Source organism: Haliotis asinina, chromosome 8, assembly GCF_037392515.1.
Source record: "Haliotis asinina isolate JCU_RB_2024 chromosome 8, JCU_Hal_asi_v2, whole genome shotgun sequence".
NCBI classification, from domain to species: domain Eukaryota; kingdom Metazoa; phylum Mollusca; class Gastropoda; order Lepetellida; family Haliotidae; genus Haliotis; species Haliotis asinina.
In genome coordinates this window covers 33,225,477-33,236,462 of record NC_090287.1, presented here as the reverse complement: position 1 = coordinate 33,236,462, position 10,986 = coordinate 33,225,477, and the positions used below count along the sequence as shown (strand labels likewise).

General features: G+C 37.3%; 1 protein-coding gene across 1 annotated transcript; it reads right to left on the bottom strand.

Moving 5' to 3' along the window:
- Window positions 1–1,279: 1,279 nt before the first annotated feature.
- Window positions 1,280–10,504, bottom strand: LOC137294873 (vesicle transport through interaction with t-SNAREs homolog 1B-like). Its single transcript, XM_067826016.1, has 7 exons — window positions 10,389–10,504; window positions 9,510–9,568; window positions 9,068–9,178; window positions 8,888–8,947; window positions 7,083–7,256; window positions 5,220–5,281; window positions 1,280–4,878 (listed from the first exon to the last, which is right to left on the bottom strand). The coding sequence occupies exons 1-7, from the start codon at window positions 10,486–10,488 to the stop codon at window positions 4,788–4,790; spliced, it is 657 nt and encodes a 218-aa protein (XP_067682117.1). The 5' UTR covers window positions 10,489–10,504; the 3' UTR covers window positions 1,280–4,787.
- Between the last annotated feature and the right edge of the window lie 482 nt (window positions 10,505–10,986).

Sequence of the window (10,986 nt, the reverse complement as noted above, 5' to 3'; positions counted from 1 at the left end):
GAGGTGTGAGTGGATGCAGTATGTGACTGCTGTGAATAATGTAAACCAAAGTTATAGATATCGGAGGTGCACGTTTTGCCGCAATTAATCTGAACATTATTGAATGACATGTTGAGTAAAATTAATAAACAAGATTGCAAACTTAAGTCCAGATACATAAAGAAAGTTTATTATGAGATAGTTTAACAACAGGATTAACTTGTTGAAGTCAATACAGATTTGTTGATTCTGTATGACTGATGACTGATCATGACGAAAAGATGTACCATGGTTGGTGGTGGTTTCGTATGGAACATACCATTTTGATTTTAACTGTCGAAGTTAGGACCTCAGCTTATCCATGAGATCGTCATACACAGGAAGGGCTCAAGTTAGGACCTCAGCTTATCTATGAGATCGTCATATACAGGAAGGGCTCAAGTTAGGACCTCAGCTTATCCAGGAGATCGTCATACACAGGAAGGGCTCAAGTTAGGACCTCATCTTATCCATGGGATTGTCGTATACAGGAAGGGCTCAAGTTAGGACCTCAGCTTATCTTGAGCTTGTGATACAGTGGAATTTTTCAAATTCAGACTGTCTGTAAACCAGTTTTCTCCATAATACTGACTGCCGGGTATTCTCTAAGTCCTAGCAAAATTGTTACCATGAAGGTTTGCTTTATAATCTGTACAATTATGTTTTACACTACATTAGACTACAATAACAGTCGCGATAATGAACTTGCTATGAGAACTATGATTTGTATGTTGAATAACATGTTTGCTGCTTCAGTTCTTCTTGGTTAATTACATCTATAAACACATAATTTATTGAGATACAATGATCTCAGTGTCAGTTTGAAGTCGAATAGATGACAGATTACTTGAATGTTTCACATGCACTTCAGTCACAACACACCAACCAGACGTAAGCGGTCTGATTTGTCACTTGGCGGCAAGGTGAAAGTTTTTGACGATAGTGGACCAAAGCTAAGCTGGGCAAATCAGTGATTTCCTAAATAATCCGTAATAGACAGATTCCACTGTATATGGTAAGTGCATTCACTGATGTAAATGTGTAGCTGTCTTGTTGGCAATATTGAGGTCAACACTTCACTTATACAGCTGTAGATCTTGTGTCCTCCACTCAACTCTTTCTGTTGATGAGTTATAATCAACAGCTGTAAAAGCAGGCATCTGATACTTCACTCCAAATGCTCTATTATGTCTTCCTCAGTAAAGTCAGTTAATCTTCCTATAAAAGAACGATATCATTCCGAGTGAACATTAACATCCCAAATATTTCATTATTTTATTTGAAAGAATATTTACAAAATGATTTGATAATGTACAGACATACAAAAGATACCAAGTGCAAAGTTACTAAGAATAACTGAAAGGACTGACTGAATTACTTACATGTCATGTAACAATATTCTGAATCAGAAACCCACAATGTGTGATTGATAACATGAGCATCCATACATATCTGAAATGTAAGATGTGCATTCCTTGACAGAGAGTCAGCATTTAACCATAATCCATTGATATCATATGTGTAACGGGCAGCACACCTGGCAAATGCCTTTAGCCACAAGGCTAAACCACTAACATACATACCTGTCCTTTAAAAAAATCATAAAAACCTCCTTGGGTTAAAACGTCCAAGCATAAACTAGAGTACAAAATATTAATTTATGACAATTGACATAAATATATTACCGGTACATTAGAACTAATTGATCATCTAGGTTGTTTGATGAGCAGTCCTCACTGCAAGAAAAACACTATTCGTTAAGCTGCTTAAATTGCCATCTGTGTTATAGTAAACTAGTAATCCTCAAGTAAATGTTCCAACCCTTCTAGTAAGATGACTTTCATACAACACAACTCTCGTAAATTCATAACACTTAAAAACATACTGATGTAAAATTGGAATGGTCCTCATGCATCTTGTGGATGGGTCCTATCCTATCACGAAACAACTGGCAAAATTCAGAGGTAAAACTAAAACAATACAACTAAGGCTGGTTATCAATACAGATCATACAGATTGATAATCATTATCTAAATAGCGATCAATTATTGATAAACAGAGACATAATTTTGAGCAAAAATGGCGAAAGTGTGTGAAAGAAATGAACATATTTCACATTGCTGTTGAGTGGTGACATGTTTTTGCATGTATAATCAAGAAAACAGCACCCAGAACATAAATTAGAAGGAGACCATACAATAAATTTGTATACAGATTGAGAAAAGTAAATTATTTTGCTACAACAATTGTTAATGAACGATGTTACTGATGTCACAGCATTCATACCAAATCTCATTAATAACCTTTCATATCGACAACATATCTGATTATCAATAATTTTAGCTAGCTGAAGATATTACTCACTCAAAACTACATAAACAGAAGACAAATTCTGTGATTGTTCTATGACTTGATGTTCAGGTCTGACACAATGGTTGTTAGAGTATGCTCGTAGTATCAATTCTGGCCAATATCTCGTAGCTACATGATTGATATTTCAAGACAAGCTCTGCATGTTGGTAAAATAGGCACAAGAAACAAAAGCCCACTGGCATTCTTTGTCACCGCCAGGAGATGATTGCTCCCTGTTTTTCCAACATGTGAAACTTGTTTAAAATACCAGTGATGTAGCTACAAGATAACTTGTAGAGGCAATTTCGACCACAATTGATATGTGTATACTCGTGGTGGCAGTCAACGTGTTAAACATGTGAACAAAATAAATTCAATTTGTACATGATCGGTGTAGAGAAACCTGAGCATACTAATAACAATATATACATCATATAAATAAAAACGCACGCTTTTCTTATTCCACTTTGTTGCCCTGAATCTGTCATGCTTCCTGATAATTCTTGTACTTGAGAATTTCAGTGAATTGTGAAAATGACATGGCTGCATCAGCATATACACTACTGTCATGAGTGAATATTGTTTTACCTCGATTTCAGCAATATTCCAGCAATATCATGACAAGCTTCACCAGAAAAGGGCATCACACTTCGAATTCATGTGTCATATTATGGAGCTGTGTGAGTTTGAAGAGGAAATTTGTTACTTCTATAAAATACTTTCCAGATTACTCTGATGTAGACTGAACTTTACCCTCCAGTTTGTTTAAGTTCCTCAGCAAATCTTGGGGGCCCATTCGCAAGTAATAGCCTTAGCAGTTTGTTGCTGTGCTACTTGGGACTTTCGAATGTAATGCTGGGGCAGGATTGTGGATAAGTGGGGTTCACATTTATCATGAAGTCCAAAGGAATAGGGGAAGTGCTCCCCAAGGAAAATATTCTCAGGGAAATGAGGGGTATGTTGACAGACTCCCCCACCCCTAGATCTTCCAATGCAATATGTTTTATCATGTGCTGGAGGACTAACATACTTGTTTTCCATTGCTTTAACATCTGCCTATATTAAATTTAAGAAGGAATAATTAGACTCCAATATTATTTTAAATCAGTGTTGACTTGCTCTAAGCTGTCAGGTCAGTTAACTCACACTATGAATATCTAACACTACCACAACTAAACCTAACACATTTTGTGATTCACACTCTTCAAACATTCGTGCCCTCAGAAATACCCCTTTTGAGATTTTATGCTGTTTCAAGTGGTTTGATTAAGACCACTATGCCATTCATGAGCCAATAATTACAGAGATATGATAGGTCCTAACATTGTGAAGGCTTTGTGAATAGGGACCAAGATCCGCTGTAAGTCTCTACCTGTGGCAAATTGTGCATGCTGGAAATGTCACTGTGAAATGATGTTGGAGATGCAGGCTTAAACATAATTTCATTATGCTATGAAGGTGATGAACAATTTTTTCACGTTCTTGTGGGTCATGAGTCCTCCCCTTACTAATGAAAGCCCATGGTCATAACTTGCCAATCAATTATGAATAATCACTATCTTTTCAGATTTTGGAGGGTAATATTTAGGATGTCCATGTTTTCGGTTTTGTTTCCAATACCTGGGAATTTGAAAATAATGAAATTTTGATCAAATCAAACAAAACAGTTGAGATGAATCTTTATTCATTCTTATTTCTAAAGATTGGTTTCCGAAAAACAAAGTGACTAGTCTTCATTATTAATTGACTTAAAGACAATAATATTTTCTTGTGGATAGAACACACTTTTGTTCCATGAAATGCAGCTGTGCAGAGGATAAATTTAAACTTTGTAAATATTCGAAAGTTATCTGCTTTTCCAAATTAATGAAAACACATATATATTATTACAATGTCTCATTTTTCAGTTGCTCACATTAGGTTTTGCTGGTTGAGGTTGGATATTAGAAACACAAATTAAATACTGATGGTCTTATAGAAATTCCAATGTTGTTCATAATATTCACCAAATAGAGGTTTTCAGTTGGATTTTCAGTTTGATTGGGCAGACAAAGTGTAACAGATTGAAATCCCTTCAAGAATCGGAGCATTTTTCCTTTGCAAAGGATGGGAAATACAACTGTTTTATTGACTCGATTGGTTTGGTCTGGTTTGGTTGTTGTTTAACGCCGTGCTCAGCAATATTCCAGCTATGTGACGTCGGTCTGTAAACAATGGAGCTTGGACAAGACAATCCAGTGATCAACAACATGAACACTGATCAACACATATGGGATAAGAACTTGATTTGTTCCGGTGCAAAATTCCAACACTCTTTGCTGGTCTCATGTTGATGATGACTGCAGAATGCCCACCAGTGTCTGAATCACATATTAGTGTCAATATCACTGCTAGACAAGCCCTGACACAATCTTGGATCAACTGAAGAACTTCCAGTACACAAGGCCACCAAGTATTCCAACCTCGAACAGAATTATCACTGCGAGAATCATCTTGTTGGTCATCACCCTGTGCAGATTGAAATGTTGGAATTACTGATATGACTTACTATGAGGTGTTTAGTTTTACGCTGTTTTTAGCAATATTCCACCAATACAATGGCGGGACATCAGAAATGGGCTTTACACATTGTTTGCATGTAAGTTATTCAATCCGAATCTTCAGCATGATGACCTAAAGCTTTAACCACTATGCTACCCAATCACCCTGTGTAACATGTGATAAGCTCACTCAGCTGACGATATAATTATCTCTATAATGACAAAATGCATTGAAATATTTGTCCTTTCCAAGTGAGTACTGCTATTCTCAAGACATTTCCATGACGGTGTTGACCTTGTTGACATTACCTTCTTGCCATTCCTTTCAGGATCTTCCTGCTTTTGCCCAAGTTGGCATCTGTGTCTGTTAGCTGAAGAATCAAATGGGTGAGTTGAAATTTAACGTTGTTTCAGCATTGTTTCAACCATACAGTAATCAACAATGTCTATGGTTTACCAAAAAGCCTCCACGTAACACAGCCAGTGACAATCACTTCAGTGGTTAATGGCATGAGCAAGAACAAAAGCAAATTACCACAATACAGAATGCGCTCAGGAACCAGCAACAAATGATTGGATCATACGCTCCCCTATGACATAAGGGCAGCATTTTCATTTTCTGTGTTTCCCATAACCTGGAATGTACCGCCTCATCATATAAAATGTTATATTTCAATCAGTCACTGACACAAGTCCAAAGAAGCCGAGAAATTGTACTAAGAAAAGCAGTAAATGAGAATCAAGAACATTATACTGATAATTTTATCTTTATTAATATTTTTCCCCCCAACTGGCCAATGCCCAGAATTTGCTGGCAACGTGAAACACTTACATGAAAATCAAGCCTAACATAAGATAACAAGACCATGCCCTGTCCTGTGACATAACAGAACATAAGAAGATCATATGCTTATCTGTGATTTAACAGAAAATAATAGGATAATACCTTCACCTGTGACATAGATACCCTCACATACACCATAACAGAATGTAACAGGATCATACCTTCACCTGTGACATAGATACCCTCACATACACCATAAAAGAACATAACAGGATCATACCTTCACCTGCGACATAGATACCCTCACATAAACCATAACAGAACATAATAGGATCATACCTTCACCGGTGACATAGATACCCTCACATACACCATAACAGAATGTAACAGGATCATACCTTCACCTGTGACATAGATACCCTCACATACACCATAACAGAATGTAACAGGATCATACCTTCACCTGTGACATAGATACCCTCACATAAACCATAACAGAACATAAGAGGATCATACCTTCACCTGTGACATAGATACCCTCACATACACCATAACAGAATGTAACAGGATCATACCTTCACCTGTGACATAGATACCCTCACATAAACCATAACAGAACATAACAGGATCATACCTTCACCTGTGACATAGATACCCTCACATACACCATAACAGAATGTAACAGGATCATACCTTCATCTCTGACATAATTACCCTCACATACACCATAACAGAATGTAACAGGATCATACCTTCACCTGTGACATAGATACCCTCACATACACCATAACAGAACATAACAGGATCATACCTTCACCTGTGACATAGATACCCTCACATACACCATAACAGAATGTAACAGGATCATACCTTCACCTGTGACATAGATACCCTCACATAAACCATAACAGAATGTAATAGGATCATACCTTCATCTCTGACATAATTACCCTCACATACACCATAACAGAACATAACAGGATCATACCTTCACCTGTGACATAGATACCCTCACATACACCATAACAGAATGTAACAGGATCATACCTTCACCTGTGACATAGATACCCTCACATAAACCATAACAGAACGTAATAGGATCATACCTTCATCTCTGACATAATTACCCTCACATACACCATAACAGAACATAACAGGATCATACCTTCACCTGTGACATAGATACCCTCACATACACCATAACAGAACGTAATAGGATCATACCTTCATCTCTGACATAATTACCCTCACATACACCATAACAGAATGTAACAGGATCATACCTTCACCTGTGACATAGATACCCTCACATACACCATATCAGAACATAACAGGATCATACCTCCTTCGTCTATAACACAACACAACACAACACAACAAGAACATACCTTCTCTCTCGTCCTGACAAGAGTTTCTCTCTGTTGCCCCAGTTCATCAATGATCTCTACACCAATCTGATCAGTTTCGGCAGCTATCTGTTGAGATCGTGCAATACTCTCCGATGTTCTTTGCAATGACTGGTGACCTTGTAAGAGCTTACTTCGCTGTGAAGCTTCAATCCTCTGAAATGTATAGACATTGACAATGGCTGTGCACTGTTCTAGTGTTGGGAATTGGACACCAAATCCACAATTGACTATTGGAGGACTTGTGGTGAATGATTATTGAATATAATTGAAATATATATATTTTAATGTCTTCACCATTTTAAGGGTTTACCCCCATTTTTTTTTAATTAATGTTTTTTTATAACTAGCACTATCATGCAATGAAATGCACACATGCAAGGACACAGGAATTGTAATTAAACAACGAAAGTGGGTGAAGTTTTACAATGCAAATGGCTTTATGATGTTGAGCATGTTTGTTAACATCCTCGATATCTCCTGGGCAGACGTTCCGATAAGTCTCCACTATACCCTGGATGCATCTACGGGTCGGCCCGATAATTTTATTACCTCCCTTTGCTGGCTCCGCATTCTCACAGTAGCCAATCAGCAAGGCCGCCGTTATGACGGAACTTGCCAGTGTCAACAAAGGTAGCAGCTGCAACTGTGAAGGTTTGCTCGCCGTGTGACTGACAATTTGAGGAAATCATAGAGGCAAATGGATGCCTTTTAAAAACATATGCAAGAAGTCCATCTACCTCTTTCAGAGAACCTCTGCATGGTTTGTTTGCCAAGTTGAATCGGTTAGAGAATTTAAAAAGCGAAAGTGAATTGTGATTGGTTCGCTCAACTTCCCAGCATAGACACCTGATTGGCTAAAAAGCCAGCCAAGGGAGGTAACAAATGTATCGGGCTGAGCCATAGATGCATCCAGGGTATAGTGGAGACTTTTCGGAATGTATACCCTGGAGATATCGAGGATGGTTTGTAAATGGACATTTGTCAAATTTAATGGTCAGTTTACTTCATTCAAAAGTGTGTTACACTAAAACAACAGTATTCCAATTAACTGAAAACCTGTTTTTCAATATTGGTAATCATGTTCAATCCTTCTTACAATCGAATTTCGATTATTTTTGATCATCATAACACCATTAGACTGTCCAACATTCCTTTCTATGCAACAAATGGGATCGCAGAAACTACTACTGAGTGAATGTACATGTATTCTGAAACAGTAACCAACAAGGCTAGCATACAGTCTGTGAGTGACCATGGTTTTAGCAATATTGCAGCAATATCAAGGGGGTGTCACCTGAAATGGACTTGACACATTGAACCCATGTGGGGGAATCAAACCCAGGTCTTCAGCATGACGAGTGAACGATTGAACCCATAGGCTACCCTATCACCCCTGCATACAGCTATACCACAGTAATAAGTATGTGCTGAAATCTAGGCAGGGCAAATTCCTGTGGTAATTATGCATTATGTGGTAAGAGTAATTATGAAAATATATCATTAGTTCTGCTGGACACAGTAGTATTTACCAGATTTGAGAATGCATCAGTCAGCGTTCTATAAAAAGTATCAACATAGAAACCTGGGTAAAACTTGATGTACTTTGGGTGTTTGGACTGGATCATTCATACTTCATGTGTCTAATGAAAACTGAATTTCTGAAATCCAACTAGGCAATTGACCATCTTTGTTGTATATGTTAGTTTTACCATAATGGTTGTGACAACACATGTCTGAGAAAATCTACAAAGTCTGAATATTAAACTTTTTAATTTCCTCCTCACATCTTCTCTGTCGAACCCAAAGTTGTCTGAGCTTCTGCCGCTACCTCCGCTTCCTTTTTTCTGCAAAGAAACAAATACACAACTCACCAACTTAATCATTTTTGAAAGCATGGTAATATCTCGTAATCTTCAGCAGATACATAGATCAAACAAATAAAAGAAGCCAGGAAACAATCTCACAAGTGTTCTGGTAATGCTTTCCACATCACTGCGGTAGTTCCGGATCTTCCCAATCATTTGTGTTCTGTAGCTCACTGGAGCAATCTTTGCCTCACTTTCCATCTCCTGGAGCTGCAAAGAAACAAAGCTTACATTACTTCAAGTAATAATAATCAGACTTAAACAAGTATTCCATGCTATGATTTGCCTTTAGACCAAACGTCCTGGCTCACAATGCTCACCGAAACAAAAGTTCAGTAGGTTCAATATTGTATTTTATTATGACAATTCCAGCACTTTATAATCATGCCAAATTAGCGTTGAGAACAAAGGCTATTGATCGATTCATTCATCATTTCTTTCACACCATGATCTTGAAATGTAGGCGACATTTCTTGTTAAGAAATTCTTTTTACTTTTTGTTGTGATTCTATCAGTATTTTCTTGAGAAGCATCAACTTACAATAAGATGTGCCTCCTCCAGTTTCCGTTCAAGTTGCCGGATGGCACTTTTCTTCTCTTCTGAAAGTTAAAGTGAGGACAATAATCAAACAGTCTCTGAGATGAACAGTATCTATTTCTGAAATAATACTAAACATTGCTAGAAAAAGTAGCATATGGACTGTTTTCATCACTTCATCCAAATAATCTGATAATATTCAACCTAACTGATGACAAAGGTTGGTATATTTTCCAAAATAATCCTTATATTGTTTGTTAAGGTTACCAGAGTTACTGACAGAATTGAAAAGTAATTTTGTATATATAAAGCAAACATCAGATCATTATCACGAGCATGTTTCAATCTATCTTCTCATGTTTCTCGAGACATTATCAGGTGGAGGTTATTGTTGCCAGGTAACTTCTTTTCCTTCTTTTCATTCGATGGCCAATGAATCCATGATTACGACTGATCATCATTGTTCAAAACACATATATTAGTGCAGACTGAGCTGATTTAATCACTACTGCTTAATGATTGAACGCATGACAACGAGAAGACACCGGATCTTGGCAGAAGGTACTGTAGTAATTCTTTTTCATGCAATGCCAGCAATGATGTTATGCAAACTCAGTGTTGAAGCTGTTCCTTGAATACGTGAAAAATGATTAAGTTTTCACCAAATACTGATTCCTAATTGCCTAACTATTCTCTGTCTGTGCAAGCTCTGTGAGAAATTAGGAACGTACAATATTGATACACATTTAGCTGTTGATCATGAGCGATTTTATTTTACATTTAATCATACAGTTTCCGAATTGCCAGTGTTTCCTGTAATTACCAAGTAACCGATTCAACATAATTTCTACTGAACATATTCTGATATCCACTCTGATTTACCTCCAACATATTGGGGTAGTTTTCTTTCCAATTTGAATTTGATATCATCGATTATGCTTGTCAAGTCATCTTCGAGTGACTCAAACTTCTCCGACGACATTTTGTTTCTTTTCTGATCATGTGACTTTCCTAAGGGACGCAACTCGGCTACAGACTAACAATACACAGGGGCGTGACTGGAACAAGTAGTAGTTCGAGTCTCGGGCTTGCGGTTGTGAAATGGTCAGGAATATTTTAACAATTCAGTGCATCTTATTCTCACTCGCAAAATGCGTCCATGTATGTTGAAACAGAATGTATGTTTGTAGGCCCAGTAACTATTCAGACAGCTTCAATAAGTTCCATTTTCTCGCCCACTTATGAAAGGATACTTTTATAATTTCATAATATACACGAATGAACAGTTTCAAATATTTTGCACGCATCTGTGAGTAACTGGTTAAACTTCCCCAATAATTTAGAGTCACATCAGTGAAGTGAGTTGAGATGAAATGCATTCACATAATGATGAGAAAAGAAGTAGCCCAGAAACACCGTGTTGTATTAAAAAGATTGCAAATCCATACCACCCACTGTCATAGATGAAATGTGGTTTATG

Excerpts from the sequence above, each read along its gene's own strand:
- LOC137294873 (XM_067826016.1), bottom strand. The coding sequence starts at position 10,488 with ATGTCGTCGGAGAAGTTTGAGTCACTCGAAGATGACTTGACAAGCATA. Across the intron at positions 5,282-7,082 it reads TTGTCAGGACGAGAGAGAAG|CTAACAGACACAGATGCCAA; the intron begins GTATGTTCTTGT and ends TTGATTCTTCAG. Across the intron at positions 4,879-5,219 it reads CTGAAAGGAATGGCAAGAAG|GGTGATGACCAACAAGATGA; the intron begins GTAATGTCAACA and ends CAATCTGCACAG.